Raw genomic sequence first — 24,829 nt, forward strand, 5'->3', positions numbered from 1 at the left:
GATCTACAAACTGTCCTAGGGTAGTACCCACATTGACAAAATCATGCTGCCACTACTTGGACTAGTTGACCTAAAGATATTGATCTCTTCAATCTCCCTGCCAATGCACAATTGTTCTGTGGTGTATTAATATTGGGTCTACTTTACTTTTACGTGTTCCAAGAACACAGGTGTCAACAACAGATGGAGCTTATTTCAAAAACTGACGGGTCTTACAGCCAGCCCCCAAATATTCAACTTAAGCTTTTCCCCTCAATGTCATCAGACCATTGACCACTAAATAATTCTTCTCCTCTCCTTAGCATTTACACCCCCAAATTTGTAGGCTCATCACACTCCCCACTTAGGCAAGTTCTGCATAAGACATCCCATCCAGCCCCTTAATCAGTTACTCTTCTGAGCAGTCTTTAATTGGTCAATCTTTCTGGTAAAGAGATGCCCAGAGCCGAATGCAATAGTCTAAGCATGGCTGCATCAGAAGCATATCACAGAACAGGGAGGTGACAGAGATATGCTGCATCTGCATACAAAGCCCCAAACTACACTGGCCTTTTGCTGCCATTCATTCTGTTCTAATCAGAGGTCCATATCAACCTTTTCAACAGTAACTTTGGATAAGCTATCTGTATTATAGTAGCACCTAAGTCACAAGCAAGATTGGAACCATTGTGCAAGGTGCTGTACAAATAAGAGAATCCCTGTTGTGAAGAATTTATAGTCTAAGGCCAGAAGCAACAAGTACTAAGACTATTTTCTAATTTGCCCCTTCCCAATTAATCCTTTCTGGATTATGATGCATCCTCCCTGTTGTTCAGTGCCTTCCAGTTTAGTATACTTATATTTCATCTACACACTGTTTACTCTGCCAGATGAATACTGGATCCAGTCTGACCACCTTCATCATTCTGTAGGGTATCCCCAGAACTCAACCCTTTGGCTGCAGGCCCATATACTTAAAATGGCACTTATATCCAAGCCCATTTTAACAGAGTAAGATTTTCTGAAACATTCAAGTGTATTTGATGTACTGCTTTTATCTTCACTTCCAAATAAGTCTACTTTGTGCCAGTCACTATGGAGTTCACAGGAAACTACAAATGGAAAGTAGTTGAAAAACGAAGTATGCACCAAGTATGCACCATGATGTTAAAGTGAGAACATTGCATTGGCAGCACACAGCACTCAAGTGGAAAAGTGATGGGAATGGTTCTAATCCTGGGGTAAGGGAAGTTAAGTTTGTTCCATCTACTGGTGGAGCAGGTAGAAGACAGAGGGATCATTCCTGAGGGGACCCACTCAGCATATCACATCAGCCAGAAACACCTGATGAGCAGAAGTCCATGGGCATTTAGTGCCGAGATCTGCTCTGTGCTCTACTACTGTGGCAAGTATGATGAATACAGTACATAAGGATGCTGCAACTCCCACTCCTCACCTGGGTATCCTGAAGCTGTGACTCCAGAGCAGAGAAGTCTTTCGCTAATTTGATTGACTTGCTGTCAGACTGATTCAGAAGGCCTGTGATGTTGTCCAGCTCGACCTGCAAGAGAAGTTAGAGCATGCCAGTTATCAAATAGAACCACAAACGAACAAACTAGGAGTAGATGCGCAGCTTTTGACTTGCGAAAAAGCCACCTTCTTTGCTGCAAACAGGATGTGTTCGATATCTAAGAGCGCCAAGGATGAAGACTACACTAATGGAACCTCAATTCAAATCTCCCCATCTGTGAAGGCCTGCACTGGCTATCCATTCTGCTGCAGCCCATGGGAGATTTTACACAATTACTCAAGGTTACAGAAAGGAATTGTTGATATTTTGCTTTCTTACACCCACCTGCCCCAAGACTAGAGATGCCAGTTCCTCAGCACCACGTCTCTGCTCTTTCTTGAATCACAGTATGCCTTCCACCCATTGCACTCATATTTTCACTAGGTATCCCTACATGATGAAGGCACCATGAGGCAGTGTCCACTTTGAGTGGGAGGGAGGGAAAGGTTTACCTCTCCCTTATGGAGTCAGCAGCAATAGTTTAAGCAGTCATTTTCCACCTTTCCCATAATATACCCCCATATTATAAACTTTTTGGGCCCGCCATCTCCTAATTCGCCACATAGAAAGGGAGTTGTGACACCACCACCCCCACAACGCCCACATTCAGAGCCGTAAGTAATGGAACCCCAGCGTAAAAAAGCTTCATGTTAGGAGTGGAATTAACAAGGACACACAAAAAACAGTTACCTTTTCCATAACTGGTGTTCTTTGAGATGTGTTGCTCATGTCTGTTCCATATGAGGCGTGTGCACTCACCACACGCACCGAAAATTTTTCACTCAGCAGTGTCCATACGGGACTGGCTCTGGTGCCCACATGGCACGATACAAGGGGTGCCGCTGGCTCCCCCCACCCTCAGTTCCTTCCTGCCGGAAATTCCGACAGTGGGGAAGGAGGGCCGGTCATGGAATGGACACGAGCAACCTCTCAAAGAACACCAGTTACAGAAAAGGTAACTGTCTTTTCGAGCGCTTGCTCATGTCCATTCCATATTAGGCGACTCCAAAGCAGTACCCCTGGAGGCGGGTAGGAGTTCACGGACATGTTGATTGCAACACAGCTCTGCTGAATCCAGCGCCATCCCTGGCCTGTTGAGTGATGGCATGAGGAGTGGTAAACGTGTGAACAGAGGACCACATTACAGCTCTACAGATGTCCTGGATAGAGATGTGCGCCAGGAAGGCCACCGAAGATGCCTGCACTCTCGTTGAGTGGGCTCTGACAATCGGGGGCGGTGGAACCTCCGCCAGGTTGTAGCAGGTGCTTATGCACGAGGTAATCCAATTGGAAACCCTCTGAGATGGAACCGGCTGACCCTTCATCCTATCGGCTGTAGCAATGAAGAGTTGAGTCAATTTATGGAAAGGCTTGGTACGTTCTAAATAGAAAGCCAAGGCCCTCCGAATGTCTAGGGCATGAAGACGCCTCTCTTCACTGGTCTTGTGCGGTTTGGGACAAAAAAACCGGGAGGAAGATGTCCTGATTCATATGGAAGGTGGAGACCACCTTCGGCAGGAAGGCCAGGTGGGGCCGCAGCTGAACCATGTCTTTGTAGAAGACTGTGTATGGAGCTTTTGAGGTCAAGGCTTTAATTTCAGAGATCCATCTCGCTGACATCACTGCCACCAGGAACGTGACCTTCCATGACAGGTGGGAAAGGGAGCAGGAACCCAGCAGCTCAAAGGGCGGGCTGGTGGGCCTAGAGAGGACCAAGTTAAGATCCTACTATGGGACAGGGGCCTGTACCTGTGGGAAATCTCTCTCGAGCCCCCTCAGTAATCTGACCGTCATGTCATGGGAAAACACTGTCCTTGGATCGGTGGGTAAAAAGTGGAGATGGCCGTGAGAGGCACTCTAATGGAAGAGTGTGCCAGGCCCTGGTTCCTCAAATGGAGCAGGTAGTCCAGGACAGCCTGTATGGAGGAACACGAGGGAGAGATGCCCCGTTCAGATCCCCAGCAGGAAAACCTCATCCACTTGGCCAGTTAAATCAGTCTAGTTGAGGGCTTCCTGCTTTCCAGGAGGACCTGTTGGACACCCCTTCACTGTCCAAAAGGTGGAGGGACCTGAGGTTGAGGTGTAAGAGTCGACCGTGGTCCTGTGACAGCAGGTCCGGTCGGTTGGGCAAGGGCCAGAGAGAGGCCGCTGACCGTTTCATGAGTGTGCTGAACCAGTGCTAGTGAGGCCATGTCTGGGCGATCATGACGACCTGCACCTTGTCGCTCTTGACCTTTGCCAGGACCCTGCTGATTAACGGAATGAGGGAGTGCATACATCAGGCTCCCTGACCACAACAGGAGGAAGGCATCAGAGAGGGAGCCTTTGCTCAGACCTTGCTGAGAGCAAAACCAGTGGCATTTCCTTTTCTGTCTGGTAGTGAACAGGTCCCCACGGGAATTCCCCACCTTTGGAAGATCATGCAGTCTACCTCTGGATTGAGTGACCACTCGTGGTGAGAAGTTCCTGGTGAGCTGGTCCGCCAGCATATTCCTGACACCAGGAAGGTGACAAGCTTCCAGGTGGATCTCATTGCTGATTCAGAAGTCCCATAGACAGAGCGCCTCCTGACAGAGCCAACGAGTGTGCTTCCCCTTGCCTGTTGATATGGATCATCAAGGCTGTGTTGTCCGTCAGGACTTGTACCACCTTGCCCAAACAGTCCTCCGCACGCCACGCCAGACTGCTTGGAGCTCTCTGACGTTCATGTGCAAGCACGCTTCATCCAGGAACCACATCCTCCGAGTCCGGAGGATGCCGATATGTGCCCCCAGCCAAAGTCCGAGGCGTCTTACACCAATTCGATAGAGTATGAAGGATTGTCGAATGGAACCCCTTCAAGGACTTCTGCAGTCGGCCCACCGCAGCAGTGAGGTAAGTACAGTAACTCCTCACTTAACATCATCCTGGTTAACGTTGTCACATCGCTGATCTATTAGAGAACAAGCTCATTTAAAGTTGTGCAATGCTCCCTTATAACGTTATTTGGCCGCCTGCTTTGTCCACTGCTTGCAGGATTCTCTGGAAGAGCAGCCCATCCTCATGGGGGCTTGGAACCAGGGTTGGCCAGCAGCCCTCCTCTCAGCTCCCTGTAAGTAGGTGTGGGGCTGGGCTGCCAACCAGCAGGCTATCAATTGCCACAGTTCAGGTGTCCCTCCCCCCACTGCCGTGTGCTGCTCCTGACCTAAGCCTTGGAGCTGCTCCTAGGAGCCTCCTGCTTGCCGTGTGGCCGGGGCAGGGGGACGGACAGACTCACGACAGGACACGACACACAGGAGAAGGAGGAGGAGAGCGGTGCTGATGTCAGGGGGTCCCCCCTCCCCCCGCTCCTGTATCCCATCTCCACGGGGGGGAAGGGAGGGGAAACAACAAGGCTCAGAAACACAGGTCTCAGGACAGAGGGAGCTTGCTGGAAGCTGCTGCTGTGTCTGAACTTGCTGATCTACTTCAAAGGGCAGCATACTTAAAGGGGCAATATGTGTGTCTGTCACACACACACACACACACACACACACATATGCACCCCGGCACTTTGGAAAGTCAGCGCCTGTGCAGCCATGCATGGGCTGTCCGGAGGAGGGAGTGGTGAGCTCCAGCGGGATAGTGAGAGTTCATCATCATGTTCAGTTTCCACAGGGAAGTGTTTGCAGCCACTGCCCTATGTCTATTGTGTTTCCTCCCTCCTGCCTCCCTCGGTGCTGCCTTGTAGAGCATGAGGCTACAACAACAACATGTTAACCCTTGAAGGCTCAGCCGAGTGCTAGTTCATCATTTAGCAGCAAGGCATTCGCTGGGAAATAGCCTACCCTCTTACCCCACCACCTCAACCAAACTTCACAATCATCTTTGGTGAGTATAATAATCAATTGTTTAAAACTTTTACTGTATATGCATATAATGTCTTGTCTGGCAAAAAAGTTTCCTGGGCAGAGGATGAAGGTGGGTGGCTTGGATGGAGCTTGTAGCCATTGGCTCGTTTATGGGGCTGCTCCTGCCAAGGCTGGCTCTGCGGCTGCTGCTGGGTTTGAAACACTTATGTGCCAAGGCTGGCACGTAGAGACCCAGGGTCTTCAAGGTGGTGTGGGAGTCCTTGAGACCATACAATTTGCTGTCTGTTTGCTCTGCAAATAGGGCCTGTTTGTTCAAGGGCAGGTCCTGCAATGACTGCTGGGCCTCAGTGAACAACCCAGGAGCAGCCATGAGGCTCACCACATGGAGATAGCGGATGCCATGGTGCAGGCAGGAGCATCACCAGTGTGACGCCGCCTGGAAGGCCACCCTGGCCGCAGTCGTGCCCTTATTGAGGATCGCTCGGAACTGTTTCTTGGAAGCTGCAGGGAGCGACCCTTCAAATTTGGCCCTGGCTTGCCACATGTTGAAGTCATACCGGCCAAGGAGGGCTTGGTGGTTAGCTACTCTCAGCTGAAGGCTGGAAGATGAATAACCTTACGCCCGAAAAGATCCAGCCTCCTGGAGTCTACTTTTGGGGGTGGCCCTGCGTTGTCCCTGCCTCTACTTGTGGTTAACCACCTCAACCACAAGGGAACTAGGGGCTGGGTTGGAATATAAGTACTCATGCCCTTTGGCTGGCATGAAGTACTTGCATTCGGCCCTTTCAGAGATAGGGGCCAGAGAAGAGGGGGTCTGCCACAGGGCATTAGTGATCTTGGAAACCCCTTCATGAAGGGTAGAAGCTGAGGAGCAGACGACGTCAGAGTCAGAGGGCTCCTCCAATTCCTCTCCCTGAAGCTAGAAGCAACTCTTCAAAAGTTTCTGGTGCACCTTGGCGTCATCCTGAGGAACTGGGTGAGGGGACCCCATGATAGCTTCGTCTGGCGACTAGGATGATGCCAGTGCCACGGGAACATCCACGTCCATTGGTGGTCCAGCAGCTTGCTCCTCTGGGTCCTCCTGGACCTGCGGGGTCTTATCCCCCAAAGTCTCCAGCACCGGAGGGGGACGGGATACTGAGGCTGCTGGCCACTGAGGCTGCTGGCCTCTGAGGCTCCAGACACCGATTGGCCAACCTGGGAAGGTTGGGTGAACCCCCGGGATTCCACAGGTACCATGGTGCCGGCCACTGTGCTTGGGGCCATGGGACAGGTTTCAGTGCAGATAATGTCGTCAGCACCGCTGGTACTGGGGCTTGTCCCACAGTTAGGGAACCTCGCTCCATACCGGAGCTACCAGAAGAGCAGTTGGTACTGGGTGACCAGGATCAGGCTGAGCGGTGGCTCTCGTCCGACTGGTGCCAGTCACTGCGTCCCGAAGCCTACCGGTCTGAGTGAGACTGTCTTGGTCATGCTCTTGGGGACCAAAGGCATTCGGCAGATCTGCGTTGGATACCCGGCAATCCGTGCCTCATGCTACTCAACCAGTACTGGGACATCGAATGGGACCAGGAGCTACTATGGGCCGGTTGCCAGGAGGATCGTCCTGATTAGGGCAACCTTCCTTTTGGAGACGGGCGATGACAGCCCGGTGATCGGTATTCTGTGGTGTCTGATCAGTATCAGGCCCTTGAAGACGGCTGGGGCCGGTCCCAGAATTCTTGCTGGGTGGCGTGTGCCTCAGAGGGTCTGTGCCAATCTACCACCGAAGTACGCCTCGAGTCCTTTGATTGGTGCCCCTGATGCAGGGACCGAAGAGGGCTCCACACAGGTGAATGCTGGAGCAAAGTCCCTCTCGATGCTCGATACTGCTGAGGTGGGGATACATGCAGAAGTTCCAACGTGGGTTTTCCCCAAGACCAGGGTACTGCCAGAGCCAGCGAGGGTGCCACTGGGAGCCAAAGGATCTCCTGAGCTGCTTGAAAGGCTTCAGGTATTGACAGCACCCGACACTGGATGGGGCCTACACCATCATCCGGAGTCACAGGCAAAGGATGGGATGGGCTGCACTGCTTGACTTGAGCTGGGGCCTGACTTCCCGAAGGAGACATTAAGCTGCCCGACACAGGTCTTGGTTCCCCCCCAAGCCCTCTCCTTTCCCTTACAGGAGGTAGGGGATCTTCCCCTCAGTCTTTTTCGGCTTCTTGACCGGAGCCGTGCAGGGAGGCCGGTGCCAGTTCATGGACAGGGCTGGCATAGCCCTGCGCACGGAGGCCACGGTGCTCAGTGCAGAGTCGGACCACTGCTCCAGTGCCAGAGTGAGTGACGACTCCATTAGGCGCACTCAGACGGATATTGCGCTCTTTCTTCATCCTAGGTTTGAAGAACTCGCAGATACGGCACTTGTCACTTATGTGCCCTTTTCCTAAGCACCTTAGGCAGCTGGCATGTGGATTACTGATGGGCATAGGCTGTTTGCAGTGACCACAGGGCTTAAAGCCTAGAGACTGGGGCATGCCTGATCCCCCAGCTGAGTCCCATTCGGGACTAATGAAGAGTTCAAGAACTACTACTAAGGGTGACTATATTACAGGTTTTCAAAGTTTGCAAGAACAGAGAACGAAATCACACTAGCCAAAGCAGCAGATGTTCCAGCACCATCACCGGCAGCAAGGAGGAACAGAGGGTGGTGGGGAGCCGGCGGCGCTCCTTATACAGTGCCATGCAGGCGCCACTCTAGAGGGTGCCAGAGCCAGTCCCTTACGGATATTGCTGAGGGAAAAACTTCCAGCACTGGTGCATGTGGCAAGCACACACACCTAATATGGAAGGACGTGAGGAAGCACTTGAAGAATCCAGAGTTTTCAGACCCTCAGAAATGATTATTCAATTATTGAGTCACTTCACCCCAAATGGATGTACGTCTGCTCCTTGTAACCCTCCTTCCAATAGTTGTGGAGTTTGCACTGCCCAGGAGGAGGTATGGCTCCTGTAGGACAATATTTACTATCTGGCCATCAGCTAGGAAAAGCAGATGTGGCAACCCACTGCCCCATACAGACAGAAGTTCCACTAGCCTCCTACCTGCCCCCAGCTCTGTGCAGACACAGAAGCGAAGGAAAACTCACGGACCCTTACCTGGAGTTTGGTGACTTTCTCGGCCAGCTCTGTCCGCACTCTCTCACCATCTGTAAATTTCACCTGTAGTTCTTGGAGCTGGGCCTCTACTTTCTTTCGCTTGTTCTCAGAGTCCCCTTTGCCTTGCAGAAGCACCTTCACCTCATTGGACAGCTCAGCACGCTCACTCTCCAGAGACTGCTTTGCCTTCTCAAGATTTGTTTTCACCTGAAGGAGAAAGAGCAAATTTTAGATGTAGTGGACTTTAGTTTCACTGAGGTGTTTATTCTGATAGCCAACAAATAGTAAGTGTTTCACAGTTAGGCCCTGTCTGCTTTTTCAAATAAGCAGATCCCATAGTTAGAATTCAGCACCCAGTCACTGAAAAGCTGCAGACATTTACCTACTCAAAGTAGTAACAGTCATGGGGAGAAGCTAAAACTGAGGACAGTCTTGTAGTTCAGATTACCACAGTAAGAGCAGGGACCAGAGATCAGCAAGTACCATCACTGAAAGGAACTAGAGAGTGTCACAGCTGTACAGTACAGTTATATTGGGGGAGGGAGGGAGCACTGAGTGCAACATATTAAGGGTAACTATAATGCTTCAGGGTATATGCTGATCTACTGGGGGTGAAGGGCACCAGCAAGAGGGGGGAGAGAGAAAAACAGGAGACAAATTAGTTACCATTCTATAACTGACCAGGTGTATTTCCGTAGTCCTCTGAAGCTTTAAATATTGGCCCCTGTTGTACACCAGCTACTGTTCCAGAGAGATTGTCTGACGCGGCACTATGACTCCCGTTCTCTTACATACCCGCTTGGTTTGTTCCAGCTGCTCTGCCAGCTCCTCCAATGCCTGTGAATGTTTCTGCCTTATCTCCTGGATTTGTGCCTCATGGGTCTTTGCTTCATCATCTAGGGTCTTCTTCAGAAGAGTCACTTCCTGTTCCCGTTTTGACCTGCAAAAACCACAGACGTTTTTAATGGACAAGACCAAGGAACATGCATTCCCCTGTAGCTTGGCATCTTTGACAGAAATAACCAGGTACTGGTTAAGAGACTCAAGCTATGAAAAGATAAAACAATCCTTGAGTTATCAGAGTCCAGCCTTACCCACCTCTAAATTTTGTGAATCTAAGCTCAGAACAAAGCATGGAGAGTCTGTTTTGCCCATTGGCTGCAGGAAAATATCAGCTTTCACAAATCTTGTGAGAGACTGCAGTCTTAACCAGACATTTCACTCTAGCCTCTAAGTCTCTGCAGCTGCTGAAGTACTCAGTCTTCTCCTCCCATGGTGAGGATGCTAGCACCTGGTTTACCTCACCAAGCACCACTGTTTTTGAGTATTGCAGTTACCTGAGTTCCTGCTGTGCAGCAGTTGAATCTAGCGTATCCTCTAGCTCAGTTTTCAGTGCCTCCAGCTCCTCTCCCAGATCCCGCTTCTGTTTTTCTGCTTTGTTCCTAGCTGCCCGCTCAGACTCCAGGTCTTCCTGCAGTTCAGTGATCTGAGATTCCAGCTCCCGGATCTTTTTCAAAGCCATGTTCTTCTGGGCTGCCTCCTCCTCCATCCTGCATAAGACACAGCAATACAGTTCTAGCCACGTGAAAAGTCGTAACAAAATTGTGACCAAGAGAAAGGTTAGTGCTCTGCATTGGTCTGTGAGGCCAAGGTCCCAGTTTCTGGTCTTATTCCCTCCAGTTAAGGTTCCAGTTCCATCTGCCACTGATTTAGAGGAGATTATCTAGTTCAAACTGGAGGACAGAGGAATGTTGACATGGTGGGAGAAGACAGAAGAGAAGGGGCCACGTACTGTATGTTAATTTGTAATATAGAACGCAACTTAAACGTTGACTTTTCAAGGTTGATTTTTGTACCTGTTCAGTAAACTAAGCTGCCCCTGCTGCTGCCCATGTCAGCCCCCTTTGATGTATTGCTGTCCCTGGGAAGCATGGGCATTTCACAGCATGTTCATATTCTACTGCTGCACACGAGTCTGTGGCAGGAATCAGCAGTCAAAAAGCTACAGTGTTAAATGCATTGATTTTACAGTCAAATAAGCTAGTTTACAAGAGCTGCCTGTTCCATTCAGTTCCTACTCCAATAAGCAACACAAGACAAGAAATTTTTTGTCTGTGATCAGGTGGTGAGGCCTCACCTAGCCAAGGCTGCTTGTAGTTCTTCTTCCTTCTTGGCCAGCTGCATTTTGAGTTCTGCAATCTGAGCCTGCAGCTCAGCAATCTGGTCATGCAGATCAGTGGAGTCTCCCTCAAGCTTCCTGCGAGTCTTCTCCAACTCCTGCCGCTGCTTCTCTTCGCGACGCAGACGTTCTGAAGGAGACAGACAATAGCATAAATGAAGATATTTATTCTTAGGACACTGCATGATGTATCAGCAAGAGAGCAAAAACTGAGTGACTGAATCTTTTCTAACATGGCATCTAATCACCACCCTGCTGGATACTGTATGTTCTTCCAATGACCTGTAGCGTCCGCCCCCAATCTTGCACTCCTATTAGGAGTGAGATCTGGAAGATGTTTCAGGTTCTTACTTTACAGCCAGCTTCCCTTATTCTCCTCCATCAAGAGGATACCTTTGCCAGGGAAGACGGTGCCATGCTCCTCCCAACCTACATCTCACTGCACATGTAGCTACAAAGTGATGCTTAGCAATGGCTCCCCTCCCTGCACAGAAAGGGAATGGGCTGCTCCAGGATGTGTTTCTCCCAGCAGTTTTTCCACAGAGACCAGTCAGAGGTGAGTAAAATCTTTAAATCTGCACCCTGAACGGCACTAACAAGGAGACACTCTGGATCAGCAGCAGCACTAACCCCCGTGTACAGGTACCACTGGAAGCAGAAGAGCAGAGACACTTCCACAGCATGAAAAGAAATCAAACCAGTCTTTCTTTGCCATTAGTCTGCTGGTTTAGAGGATTTTATTTAGACCAAAGCTCAGCTGACAAGGCATATAACCTTCAGCCAGCCAGCCGCTGAATGGTTCCATCAGACTGATCAATAGCATCCCCGCTACTGCCCCAGAATATTAACCCTTTGGTAACTGGAATCCCAATGAGGCCATAGACCTAGAATCAGTCTGAGATTCAGGGAATCCTGACTGACAGGAAGATTAATACTAAATAAGCAAGTTCTTCCTACGCCCCCTCTCTACCTTCCAGATCTGTAATCATGGCCTCATGTTTGTTCTTGAGTTTAGCCAGACTCTTTGACTTCTCCTCTTCCTCAGTTAGATTGGTTGTGAACTCAGATATTCTGTCTTCCAACAGTTTCTTCTCCTGCAGGATTTAAAAGCCAGTGTCAAATCTGGTGCTAGAATTTGGATGAACTCATTTGTATAGATTGAATAGGCTATAATCTGTTCATATGTGCCAACTCCTGCCACAGAAACAAACCCCAAACCCCAATCTTGGATCTGGCTAGAGAAAGTGGTGGCTGACCCACACTTCCTGGGTTTCCCAAATCCTATATATAGCATCATCCTATGACCAACGATCTTCTGAGGCTACAGCACAAGGGGTTGGATATGGGGACAGTGTAACCCTTACACTTTAGTTTCCTGGATTAAGAATTAGGATACTGTTTAAATTTAGGCCAAGAATGTTCCATGGCTTTTTCACTGGGCTGCACAACTCATTCTAGGTTGACAATGCTTAAATGACTGTATCAAGTCCAACTGTTTCATGTATACCTGATTAGAAGTAAAGGAAGTCTGACACCCTCCTGCCCCCATCCCCCCCACCACACCTGGAACTAGTCATATAACCCCAGTTCGTTTTCCCAGCTTCTTGGACTTGAAGCACTCTTTTCTTGGAATCCAAGCATGGGTGGGGGCAGGAGTCCTCTGGGCTCTCTAGCAACCATACTTCTGCAGGACACAAGGAATGGGTGCTCACTGGCTTCAGAGGGAAGTTCACTGACAGAGTGGGAGTGGAGACTGATCTCCAGGTTTACAGGACCATTCCCTGGAAGGAATTTTACACTGACCAAAGAGAGATAAAAGTTGGTGATAATGGAGACTTCAGGATTCAGTGTAGATTCCAAATACTAGCTATTTTTAAAATAGCTGATTAGTATTTGATAGCCCTTCAAAAGTGAAGAGACCTCTTTAGGCTACGTGCTGCTCATCGTAGGCAATATAATCAGACAGATCAGGCCACTCAAGACTGCTTGAGCACAGTACCAGTCTCTGCATATTGACCTGTTAACTGGCAGCTAATTTCAGGAATGTGTTCAGTTCAGGAAGTCAGCAAAGTCACTGAAGACCCAGTTTAGCCCCCCCCCGACAACATACCAGGAGTGGCTACAGCTGACTTCCTGTACCCACCAGACCAGCTGGGCACCCCAATGCTGTTCTGTGCACTTTACCTTGCCCAGTTTGAGATTCTGGTCTTCCAGAACTATCAGATCTTCCTCCAGCTTCTTCAGCTTGGCCTCTGTGGTCACCTTCTCCAGCTGCAGCTTCTGCCTTGCACTTTCTTCTTCCTCCAGCTGCTCCTCTAGTTCCTGAATAAGGCCCATGACATGTTATTCATACTGCTCACGTGTCATCACTATAGTATTAATACAACTCTCAAATTACAAACTGACCCTCAAAATGAGGGTCTCCCCATCCTCCAAGCAATCCCCAATATATCAGAATTCTGTAGCCACTAGTTGGATGTAGCACACTGCATTCCCAGCTATACATATAATCAAGTACATAAACTCATATGCAAAGTGGCACTGCTGCTTCTGCTAGAGCGGATATGTAGTCTCCGGACTACCACTTTAACCAAGGATCCACCCAACCACCTAAGAGCAACCTCAGATTCAACCATCACCTAAGAACTGGGGAAATTATCTCAGATAACTATATGCTTATTAGGCCTAGCTGACCCCAGAACTAGAACAGTCCTATTGCGGTCTCCTCAGTCAACAGTCTGTGCCAACTTCCTGAAGGCACGAGTGAGATAACAGACCCTAACAATTTAAAGTGTAGTTCAGACCCCCTCTTCCATACCATTATTTTTTGCCTCCTGTTCTGTTATCTTTCCCACTGAGAGAGTACCACTACTCTGATACTCACTTGCCACCTCATTCACACACACACTGGTGCCATTCCCAGGATGTTACCTGAATGTTCTGCTGCATTTTCTTCTTCTCAACCTGCAGGTGTTGACACCGTTCCTCCTCTTCCTCCACCCTGGCCTCCAGGTCATGACAGATTTCCTCCAACTCTTGTTTCTTCGCTGTTAGACGGGCCCTTATCTCCTCAGCCTCAGCACAGAGCTCAGTCTCTGCCTGCAGCTGCTCCTGAAGCTGCAGTTTCTCTGCTATTAGCTACACAAGAGAGAAACCCAGGATCTTTAAGTTCCAAATCACTGACTTTACTTTTGTGCTAAACCCCAGGTTTAAACCTCTTCCTTAGATTTTGCAGATATGCTCTTCCTTTTACATGGACTCTTCTCAGTGCAGGACCAGGAGTCTCCTGATGCTAGTCACAAGCCAAAGTAGTCATGTCACGTTTTAAGTTTTATCCTTTTGCATAAGCTTGTATAGTGCAATCATGTTACATCAACCCTTGAGATGTCTGGGGACTGCCTTTCTTGAGTGAGTGAGATTTCCTCCTCCCTCATAAAGAACACACACGTTATCCCTAAACAAAAAAAAAAATCCTTCTCTACTCCAAGCCAGAGACCATTAGTGACCTCATCCTGTTTCTGTGACTCTCCACAATACTCAGTCAATGGAGATTTTAATCCAAATGATGGCTGTAGCGGAGCAACAGCTGTTCACTGTTGCAGAACTAAGAGAAGAGTGCTGGGGTGCTTAAGCCAGAGAGAACTAATCTATACACTTAAGCAGGAATCCTGCAGCTTGTAGATCATGGACCAGCTATGTGAAAGAACAGCCATATAGTAGTTTGACTAACTGGAGTTCTGTGAGGGAGATTCACCTGTGTTTGGAGGGTCTCCATCTCAGTCAGTCTGTTTTCTGCAGCCAACTGCCTCTCCTTGACCTTCACCAGCTCTTCTTCCTTGGCCATCATCTCCTCTTCCTGCCTGCTTACCTGCAGCAGGGGTTTCACCTGCAAGGAGAAAATTAATGGAACGTAGAGAGAGAGTCAACAGCAAGAAAAACAACAGGCCAGTCCCAACACAAGCTTGGATAAGGTTTCTTTTAAGTCTAAAGGACTGGTCAATTGCCAGGGTTTTGTTGGGGACACTAGAGAATGCCATGGTAGGAGAGGTGCTGCTGGGAGGCAGAATCACTGGAGACTCCGTATAATCTATCCTGCCACTAACTCTCAATACCTATCCACCCCTTTCTTCAGGCCAGGATACAGCAGGAAGAGGTAAGTAACATCTAGGTGAATGGAGAACCTGGTGCTGAGCCAGGAAAGACAGCAGGAGAGAAGAGCAAGAGTGCAAATCCCTCTGCATGTTGGTGAGGGATAATTCACAGAAAGGTCAATCAGAAATCTCATTTCACAGTAGGGAAAATTGAAGATTTACTCAGCTCAAGAGCCTCGTTCCTGCTGATGATTCAGTTATAGGCCAGAAAATGATGGAGTCTATTGGTAGAAGATCAGAACCTCAGGCACGCCCCCTCTTCTTCTACTGCTCTGGGGAGGGATGGGGAACCCCTCAACTCTAAACAACTCCAGCAACAGCACAGATCAGCTATACAACGAACGGCCCGCCTCTTGGAAGGGTGCAAAGGACAAGACTCTTCTGGGTTTGGAGGACTTGGAAGATTACTTTTGCCTTTTCCACAGTGTTACTAGATTCCTATGCAACAGTGCACCTGAGGCATGCAGATATCCTGCATAACTACACTGGGGACAGCTCAGCTGGCATTATCCAGCTGCAACATGGAGCAGAGACTCTGTACGGAGAAGTTTTTGTCTTGCTGAGCATGGAAAGCTCCAGTTTCAGCTATTAACCCTTTGCCAAATAGCCAGGTGAGAAGATGTACCTTGGTGAACAGCCTCCACCACTGCCAATTACGCAGCTTCAAGTACGCAGCACAATTCCTCTGAAGCACCTTCATTGCAGTTAGTTGCTGTTGACGTTTGGCAAAGGCCCTGAAAAATAAGAGTGGTCAGACAACCAACAAGCCACAGGTGCCACACAGACATCTACATCAAGTCAATCCTCAGCCACTTCCAACTTTCATTTCCAGATTGTCCTTTTTAAACCTTTCATGAGCTTTCTTTATTTCAGACCTTGACTATGCTGTTGAGTATACATGGGCTGTCTGTCCCTTCATTCATTTTCCTCACCAGTGAGGAAGCACCTTCTCTCCAACTTCTGCCATGAGGAACAATCCTCCCTGCCTCAGTGACTCATTACTCACCATCAAGAGATCTTTGTTCCCTTTCCCACGTCTCCCTTCACTATTGGTTTGATGTCTGTTTGCTCACCATACCATTTGTATGCTTACAGAAGTGTGCTGTAGTTTACACAGTTCTCTCCACAGTCACAACTCTAGAGTTTTGAGAGGCAGATACACACAAAACATTTGTATTGCACTACACGGTCTCCATGTTGATGGCAGAAACCCTTTTCAAATTCTCACATCTGCCGTTTGTAGTTGCAACTGCTCTAGCAAGAGGCTTCCCCATTGCCTGAAGTACCTATAGACAAGAGTACGCCTTACAGCCTATAAAAACCAAGGAGGATGTAGGATACTAGCTCAAACACTTCGTTGCAGAAGTCTTTACCAGGATTTAGCCAATGCATTGCAATTTCACTCTGGGTCAAGTTTATACAAGCTGTACTTGAGTTTTATAAATGCCTTAAACATAAGCTGTTGTGTTTTGAGACTGAATCATCAGATAAGAGTTAGTCCTTTCTGAAGGGAATCATTTTTAGCTGGCTTCGTAGAATATAAGCTTGACCCAGCAAGGATGAGTATGCATTTGACACATGTACATCATGGAGCATGGTCCTTACTTTCTGGCTAGGTATCCTCTGCAGCATGCTTGGAACTCAATAATGACATCTGTGATCTTCAGGTCTCTTTCCTCCTCAAGGTGAGCGAGGACTCCAGCTCTGAAAAAAACTTTACTCTGTCCAATTCGGTACAGGTTTGGATCCAGCTCCAATGCTTTGATCTAAAGAGGGAAGATGCACCCGTTAGAAATAGGAAAACATCTTATTGGAGCTGCACTGGGACTGCTCTGAGTGATTGTCACAAGAAATGACCATTTACAATGCTAGAAGACATTCCTCCCCTGCACTGAGATCATCTGGCCAGTTGACAGCTGGCTCTAGAGCAGTGGTTTATAACCTCTGGTCTGCGGAGCACTGGGGGTCCACAGACTAGGTCTAAGATCTCCAAAGGGGCCCACACACTTCCATCTGAAATTTTCTAGGAGTCCACAAATGAAAAAAGGTTGAAAACCACAGCTCTAGAGGAAGTCTTATCCTCAGCTGGATGCACAGGATGGGATGGAGGAGCAGAGAGGAAACATGCAGTCAGGTTCAGTACACCACACTAGAGCATTTAAGTCTACAAGAGTGCTTTAGGGAACATGTCCAGGCCTGACCACTTGTGCATAAAAAAGACATCTTACTAGCCAGTTTAAGAAGCTACAATGATAATATTGTGCTCCCACCCCCTGCTAGAGGTTGTAGTCGGATTTGAGATTAACCCAGTATATTTAAATATATACTGTGCTTAACCTTCCTCTTCCCTTCCTAAACAGCACAGACTTGTTGAACCCTCCCATAAATGATACAACTCTTTCAGCTTCTTTACCCTTGCCAGAAGAAGTGCTCCACCTAGTTTCCTCTTCCCCTAGGAACTGCTTAGCATTAAGCATTTAACAGCTGGGGAAAAAAATCAGCCACATTCTGCATGTGACAGAGTGGATATGGCATCCATTACACACTAGTTCAGTTTCAGTCTGAATGCTCAATAGCCACTTTGCGACAGACATTCCTGCACTAGCCACTTGGACCCTGCACTACTATCGCTACAGGCCATTCAAAGAAATTTGTCTTGAAGTACATGTTCAACTATGCATCAAGAACAATTTTACGGCCAGTGAACAATCCACGCAGACCAGAACCACTGCCATCTTACACGGTGCCATGTGTTTGAGTCTCAGCTCACCAGCATGAAAAATCCCAATATATCATTTGGTTAGCAGAAGGTCCAGAAGCATTAGTCATAGGGGCTTTTACTTTCTATAGTCCTCTGCTACTCTCCCTCATAATGGACCACACATTCCAGTTGGAGAATTCAGGTCCGTGAGCACAATGGATGTATTTTGTAATACACCTAGAAAAGGAAGGTCGGTCTGATTTAGACCTTCCTCATCTCCTCTCCAGCCTTAATGCACACATGTAAGGTTTAGGATGTGGCTTACCATCAGCACACAGGCCTGCTTTCCATCCATGAATCCTTTGGGAATTGAATTTGGAGTCAGGATCTCATATCTGTAGGGACAATCTGTGTGTTAGACCAGTTTGACAGATCTCATACAAGTTGCACTAGACACTCCAATGAAGAAATCTGGGAGAGAATACCACCTGTAACATATTCCTATGGAACTATGAATTTGTATAGTTTGTACCTCTAGTGGATTACAGAATACAGTGTTTATGCCCTTTGGTATTAGATGATAAAGCCAGTCTTGGCTGAGGTCTTCTACCCATCATGTCAACTACAGGTTTACCACGTAAGTCACAGCTGCTGTTGTGAGAGAAGCAAAGCAGCCCAGATCCAACAGATTACTACAACCTCTAGAGACCTTGCTGCCATAACAACAAGTGGCGAACTCCTACATCACTGCCTTTGCTATTTAAGTCCCCTGCCATTTAGAAGCAGGGGCAATCAAATTATGATTAAAACAAAGCAGCTCTTATGTACTGACCATGCATTTAAACTGGTATGATTAAGAGGCTGCTTTTATGCTCTGATCAGAACTTTACCTTTGTCTGAACTCCTGGAAGACGACTCTATTGGGAAAGCCCTGTCGGCAGATACGGATTCCCTCCAGCACTCCATTACAGCGGAGCTGATCCAGGACTAAATGGGGGTCCAGTTTGCCAGCCTAATGAGGGAAGGTATTTAGCAATGTTAAAGAACTTTACAAGAGCTGTAAAGAGAGACTCCTACTCTGCTCACTGAGCTCAAAGTACCCTTTTCAGGGGAAGTCATAAGGAAGGCCCTTATGCCTTCTTACTTTAGAGGCAAACAGAGATCCACCTCCAAAGTTAAGGGAGTTATAGGATTCATTCTTAGTGCTCTAAAACAGACTGGCTACTATTTAATTAAAAATCATATATCTGTGAGCTTCAGGGAGGTGTTAGAAGTGGACTATAACTAAAATGACATCAGAGATCTAAGGGTAACAGAGAGAGGTTACTCTGTTACTTTGCTGTGCAACAAATGCAGTCACCAGGGAAGGAAACTCTTCATACCCCTCTACAAAGCCTTGCAAGTGACTGAAGCCCATAGTTGTGTCCCTTGCAACAAGCACGTTTACCAGTCATCCCCTCACTCTCAAGACACTGCCATTATTTTGCTAGCCCAGCCAGAGATCGTCCTTCACCTTCTTCTCATGATTGGGGATGATGCAGCGGACAAAGTTGGGGTTGGTGTTCCTCAGGGTAGCCATCAGCTTGGATAGCTGTTCTTTGTAGAGCTGTCCCACTGTTCGGAACATACCCTTCCTGGTTTTAAAGGCTCCTGGCAATGCTGTATCTGACATACCAGCCACCTGATCCAGCCCAACTATACGATCAACTAAACAAAACACAGGGAGAGAGTTAGAACTTCCACTAGAGTCTGGTATGCGTGAATGAGGTGAATGTGTGCAAAGAACATTTGGGCAGAGCAGGATAAGAGAGGAGCTGCAGGATCCTTTTTGCTTCTTCTCTACACAGACGTAGAAGTCCTGTCCAAGACTTGTGCAGGAATGGGGCAGGAAGGAAAGAAAGCAGCAGCTCACTACTGGGTCTCAGAGTGATGAATTGTTGTGTGAGATGGACCCAACTGGCAGTTTAAAAGAGCAGTTGTATTCTGAAGAGCAAACAAAAAGTGGCATAATGGATTTTGTGTTTACTACCTCAGATTCCACACCAGGCTTGGTTAGTTTCCAAGTAAAAAGATGACACTTCTAACAGATTCAGCCTGAGGTCTTTCCTTCCTACACAAAGACCAGCAACCCTGACACAAATGGAGCTACAAGTTCAGCCAGTTACTTGCACAGCAAGAACTCTGCTTGACCTTGCAGGGCTGGCAGTTAGAAAAGCCACATTCTTAAACGGTAAACTGGGCAAACCTGGAATGGAATCACCACATACCTGGAGCCCCAAAATACCATTATTTGAGTCACTTTTCAGAGGACAAGTATACTGTACATTAGATACGAGAGTGCGCTACACTTCCAACAGCCTTGGGGGAAAAAGTTGTTAGAGATCTTAACAGCTCCCTTTTGTACCACAAACACTGTGCTCCAAGGAATTGAAGAAGACATTAGACACAGATTAACAGAGTTTCTCCATTTTTGAACTGGGTTATTTTATCAATAGACACTGGCCAAACTTTGGGGGAAGAGGCCAGGAGAAGCTATAGCACTTATCTTCCCAACTTTCCTACCCAATTTCTACTAGCCTGCAAAACTAAGACAAACAAATTCCCTAAGCTCCTAATCACAGTGGCTTGGTAGCATCATTGCTTCTCTGATCTTAGAATCCCAAGTTTAGATGCCAGGTAACAGCTATTACCATGTCAATGGGCAGGGAAAAATCACTCCAAGAAGATATATTTAATTTGAGTACAACCTTGCTTTGGGGTAAAAAAAAACTTGTTGGTAAGATGAGACACCCCACAAAGAGGCAGGCTCTGCTATTCAGCAAAGGCAACGTTACAATCTGCCACCCCTACAACAGCTGCTAAAAATAGGGTCAAGTATTTCTAATTAGGGAGAAAAAGGCTATGTTTCTGGATGACATCATAACAGTATCCCAGATTCTAGCTGGAACAATCCTCTTAAACTCTTGATCCCTACAGTATCCCAGATTCTAGCTGGAACAATCCTCTTAAACTCTTGATCCCTACAGTCTACATGAAAACAGTAAAAATGACAATCATTTAAGACAGAAGCTTCAGCTAGGAACAGTACATGGGGACTGCTCAGCTGCATTCTGTCATTTAATGAATTCTGCAAGCCTGATGCAGTACAGCATTCACTAGACAGGCCATTTTCCATGCAGAACAAGTCACATGAGACTTGGTCTCGAAGTAATTCTCAAATGGTTAGCAGCTGAAGTCAAATCATTCCGCCAGAGTACTATTCAGCTGAAGTTCTGTTTTTATAGGTACCATCTCAGAAACCATCCCTCAAAATCCTGCACTGAAATGCTGCATCACTGTGTCTGTATTCAAACAGGTGATGGAAATGTTTGCTTTTTGGCTATTCCTAGGTTTCCTTTCTAACTGTTCCTATGCAGGTCTGAGGAGTGCATGGATAGCACATGGATGTGCCTGCATTTTCAAGTATCTCACTGCAAGATGAGCTTTGCTTTTGTTTTTCAAGCCCAAGAGGGGTTACTAGCATGAAGCAAAGGAACTGAACAAAGAGAGAAGCAGGAGTGGCAAAGGGACAGAAGAATTAACGGAAGCATTTCTTGCATGGCTCTAGGATGCGTTACACACGACACGACAGCCGGGTTTCTCAGTCACCTGGTTCTAGATGAAGAATAGGAAAGTGTTGATAGAAATAGGCTCTCTGAACGTTCTGCATCTCTGCAACAGACAGAGACGTCAAAGAAAACCCAAGGGAAAAAAAAGCGATAGTAACAGTAAGAGTCAAAAGCAACAAACACATCCAAAGAGGAAAGAGTAAAATACCTAATGACACTGCAGCAAGAACACACTAGTGACAGAATTAACTATATTGTTTCACCCTCTGAGATGTCATCTTTGAAGGTTGTAGCTACCGGCTACATGTTGGCAGATTCAGATTTTAGCCTGGGATTCCTTGGTTAGAGAAGTAGCTGCAGTGCATGCACCAGACTATACGCCAATGAATGGCAACCCCTCATTTCAGCTGGAGGGGATATTTCTCTTGTGCAGTATTGTTGCCTAAGCAAAGCAAGCAGATAGCAAGTTCCAGATTAGAGCCCTGCAGTGGGACTGAGATCCCTTGGGTCCCGCTGCCATAACAGTGGGAGCAAGTAAAACATACTTTGTTGTAGGCGGGATTGGATGGGACAAAAATATACTCCCACCCCAAAAACAAAAACTACAAGATTACAGTAAATACTAAATCTCTAGTCAGTGTGTCAAATAGAATTTCAGCAATGTACAGCAAGTTTCTTTTTTTAAAGTTTAAGTATTAAAATGTTTTTTAAGCAATGGATAGAAAGATTTGATGTCAATTATAAAAGGAGTTAAAAGTATTTTTACGGGGTTTAAGCAAGAAGTTTTACTCTTAGTGGTTAAAAACTCTGAATTCTATTATCTATAACAACCAATTTCTTGTTTTGTTTTTAGTAGCATGGGGGAAATCTGTCTCTCTTGCAGGATCTAAGGTTTTTGCAGGTAGGAACAGGATAAAAATGCAAGAAACACTGCAGGAGCAGATGGGAGTGAGTTTTGCGCGTCAGAATTAAAAAAAATAGTCCCACGCAGGGCTCAATTCCAGATCATGCTGATCTCTGTTCTCATTCTAAGGGGGAAAAGCAGCACATCTTGTTGTAGAGTTTTATCAGATATCAAATGATGTTAAAGGTCAATTCTTCTAGTAAAAACTGCTAACAGGAAAGAGGTTTAATCACATACCATCTTTCCACAGCTCAGACACAAACTTGTCCGAGGACTGGTGGAGAAGAGTAGCAACGTTATCATTCAGAGGATCCATGTTCTTCATCAGCCACTCATCTGCTTTGTAATCCACCTAAGGAAAGAATCATGTCAGTCACCAAGAAATTGACTGAGGGTTTCTAAGAATGCAGGATCTAGTAGGATCCTGCACAAGTCTAAAACCCAACATTAAGGATGTGGTTAATAGACAGTGTTTGTGGGTCTGACCCTCTACCCCCCACTCTGCCTGCTCTGAGGTACCTAGTGAGCACATCTGCAGAATCCAGTTGAATTGCTATAGTATGTGCTGTTAAGAGCTAGGAGTGAGGCTGCAATACCAGTATGCACCACCTTGGGAGCGTCACTCAACAGAAGTGGAGCATCACTCAACTTGTTGACTCTTGGTGAACAAATATTCGAGGTAGGTCATCCTAGTCTCAGTTTGGAGTTTGAGTCTAGCAATGTTTACACCTACTATTTTGTAGGCAAGTCCTCCTAGCCCACAAGGAGGATGCATTTGGTAGGGTCACCTTGGTCAGATACCTGAGAAATTATAGAAACTTCTTTCATTGGTGTGTGAAGCATCAGAATTCTAGTTAGATTTGTGGAAGAGTCCAGCAGTATGTTCTGGATTCACTCCACACAGCAGCCTCCATGAGTCTTACCTTGCCAGCATAGTGAATAATGCAGAAGTCAGCTTTGTCTTTCAGCTGTTTTGGCTTCTGGAATTTGGGGTGGTTGCCTTGTTCCTGCACCACCTTTTCCACAAAGCTTCTGTCAGTCGCTTTTGGGAACCAGCACTCTTCATCCAGCAAAGCCAATATACCAGGGGGCCCCGCCTAACACAAGGGATATACCAGAACATCTCAAAAAAAAGACACAAATCAGCCCTACTGCCAACATTAAAACACTTCAGAAAAAAATACCCAGCCACCAAAAGCAGCTGTATTAAAACCAGATCCCCAATAATACAGAAATGGCTAATCACAGAATATCACCTGTAACTCCCCAGATTCTGTTATTTCCCCTGGATTCTGGAGTGTCCCTTTCACTAGTAAGGCCCCCATACAAGACTAGGATTGTCTAGGGAGCCTTAGGTGACAGAATGCTTTTGTAATGGAAGGAGAAAAGCTACTTGGCCACTCTCCTTACAAGTGTAGACAAAGGGCATTAAAATACAGAAGGTCATTGCAGGAGATTGCACAAAGCACATTAATTTAGGAATGGGTACTGGTATATCTGATCAGCAGTATATTATTTGGAAGTAAGATGGAAATAAGTGCCCATGTTCACATCTAAGTAAAATCACTTAAAGGATTGCAGGAACTGGAAGGCCAGTCCCCAAACTGTCCAAGAGGCTGTATGCATGATAGCACAGAAGGCAAAAAAAGCATGTAATGCAGCCTCTCCTTGCTGCTCAGAAAGGGTGTGCACATTGTATTTTTACCGGCTTCTCTATGAGCTCGATGCAGGGCTGTAGGTCCAGGCCAAAGTCAATGAAGTTCCATTCTATGCCCTCCCGCTGGTACTCCTCTTGTTCCAGAATGAACATGGTATGATTGAAGAGTTGCTGCAACTTCTCATTTGTGTAGTTAATACACAGCTGTTCAAATGAGTTCAGCTAACAGGGAGAAAAAGGGGAGAAGTTAGAGGGACACCACTTGAATGGTCACCTTTGTTAGAAGATTTACTTACTATTTTTCTATTACCATTTAGGATCACTTCTATAAGAAATTAATTTGACAAAAAATGTTCTGTGTACGCTGTACATCCGGTAGCACCATGTCAATAGCTCAGTTATACAAGAGCATCACTTATACACTCTACAATACAGCAGAAGAGTTGAGAAACTGCAGCAATCTGGGACCAGCAAGGTCTCCCCTTTTCCCACAACCTCAAAGTTGGGAGCTCCCTTAATAGATCTGGGGAGCAATGGGAACCTAGACCCTTCCCTCTTCTCCTGACCCTCCCCACCAAGTTTTTGCTCACGGAGCAATGGGAACCTGGGGTCACATGGGAGAGGGTATTCTTCACTCTCTAGAGACTTCTGCAGGTCCTAGGAAGGAGTTCTGGAGCTGGGATGCCTTACCCGCATGTTGCTGAACAGGCTGACAGGCAGGAATGCACATAGGCTACAAAATGTCTGATGTTTGCATCTGATCCACTCTCCCTTGCTTCTAAGAATATTTTTAGCAGCACTTCATAGAATCCAAGACCAGAAGTGACATAAGAATGGCAATACTGGGTCAGACCATCTAACCCAGTATCCTGTCTTCTGACAGTGCCCAATGCCAGGCGTTTCAGAGGGAACGGATAGAACAGGCAATCAAACCATCCATCCTCTGTTGCCCATTCCCAGCTTCTGGCACACAGAAGCCAGAGACACCATCCCTGCCCATGCTGGCTAAGAGCCACTGATGGACCTATCTTTCATGAACTTATCTAGTTTTCTTGAGCCCTGTTATAATCTTGGCCTTCACAACATCCTCTGGTAGAGTTCCACAGGTTGAT

At 47.0% G+C, this 24,829-nt stretch overlaps 1 protein-coding gene across 1 annotated transcript in view; it reads right to left on the reverse strand.

Moving 5' to 3' along the window:
• The window catches only part of MYH9 (myosin heavy chain 9), a 97,838-nt gene that overhangs the window by 12,277 nt on the left and 60,732 nt on the right, over positions 1-24,829 (reverse strand). The window contains exons 13-29 of the mRNA XM_077829301.1: positions 23,766-23,939; positions 22,984-23,157; positions 22,298-22,412; positions 19,062-19,255; positions 18,439-18,560; positions 17,874-17,943; positions 16,453-16,613; positions 15,473-15,581; positions 14,451-14,582; positions 13,628-13,834; positions 12,881-13,018; positions 11,667-11,790; positions 10,655-10,826; positions 9,855-10,067; positions 9,313-9,457; positions 8,518-8,724; positions 1,436-1,540 (exon numbers count right to left, since the gene is read on the reverse strand). Coding sequence (XP_077685427.1) covers positions 1,436-1,540; positions 8,518-8,724; positions 9,313-9,457; positions 9,855-10,067; positions 10,655-10,826; positions 11,667-11,790; positions 12,881-13,018; positions 13,628-13,834; positions 14,451-14,582; positions 15,473-15,581; positions 16,453-16,613; positions 17,874-17,943; positions 18,439-18,560; positions 19,062-19,255; positions 22,298-22,412; positions 22,984-23,157; positions 23,766-23,939 — 2,562 coding nt within the window. The remainder of the gene's footprint in view (positions 1-1,435; positions 1,541-8,517; positions 8,725-9,312; positions 9,458-9,854; positions 10,068-10,654; positions 10,827-11,666; positions 11,791-12,880; positions 13,019-13,627; positions 13,835-14,450; positions 14,583-15,472; positions 15,582-16,452; positions 16,614-17,873; positions 17,944-18,438; positions 18,561-19,061; positions 19,256-22,297; positions 22,413-22,983; positions 23,158-23,765; positions 23,940-24,829) is intronic.

The sequence above is a fragment of the Eretmochelys imbricata genome, chromosome 1 (genome assembly GCF_965152235.1).
Source record: "Eretmochelys imbricata isolate rEreImb1 chromosome 1, rEreImb1.hap1, whole genome shotgun sequence".
In the NCBI taxonomy this organism is placed as follows: domain Eukaryota; kingdom Metazoa; phylum Chordata; order Testudines; family Cheloniidae; genus Eretmochelys; species Eretmochelys imbricata.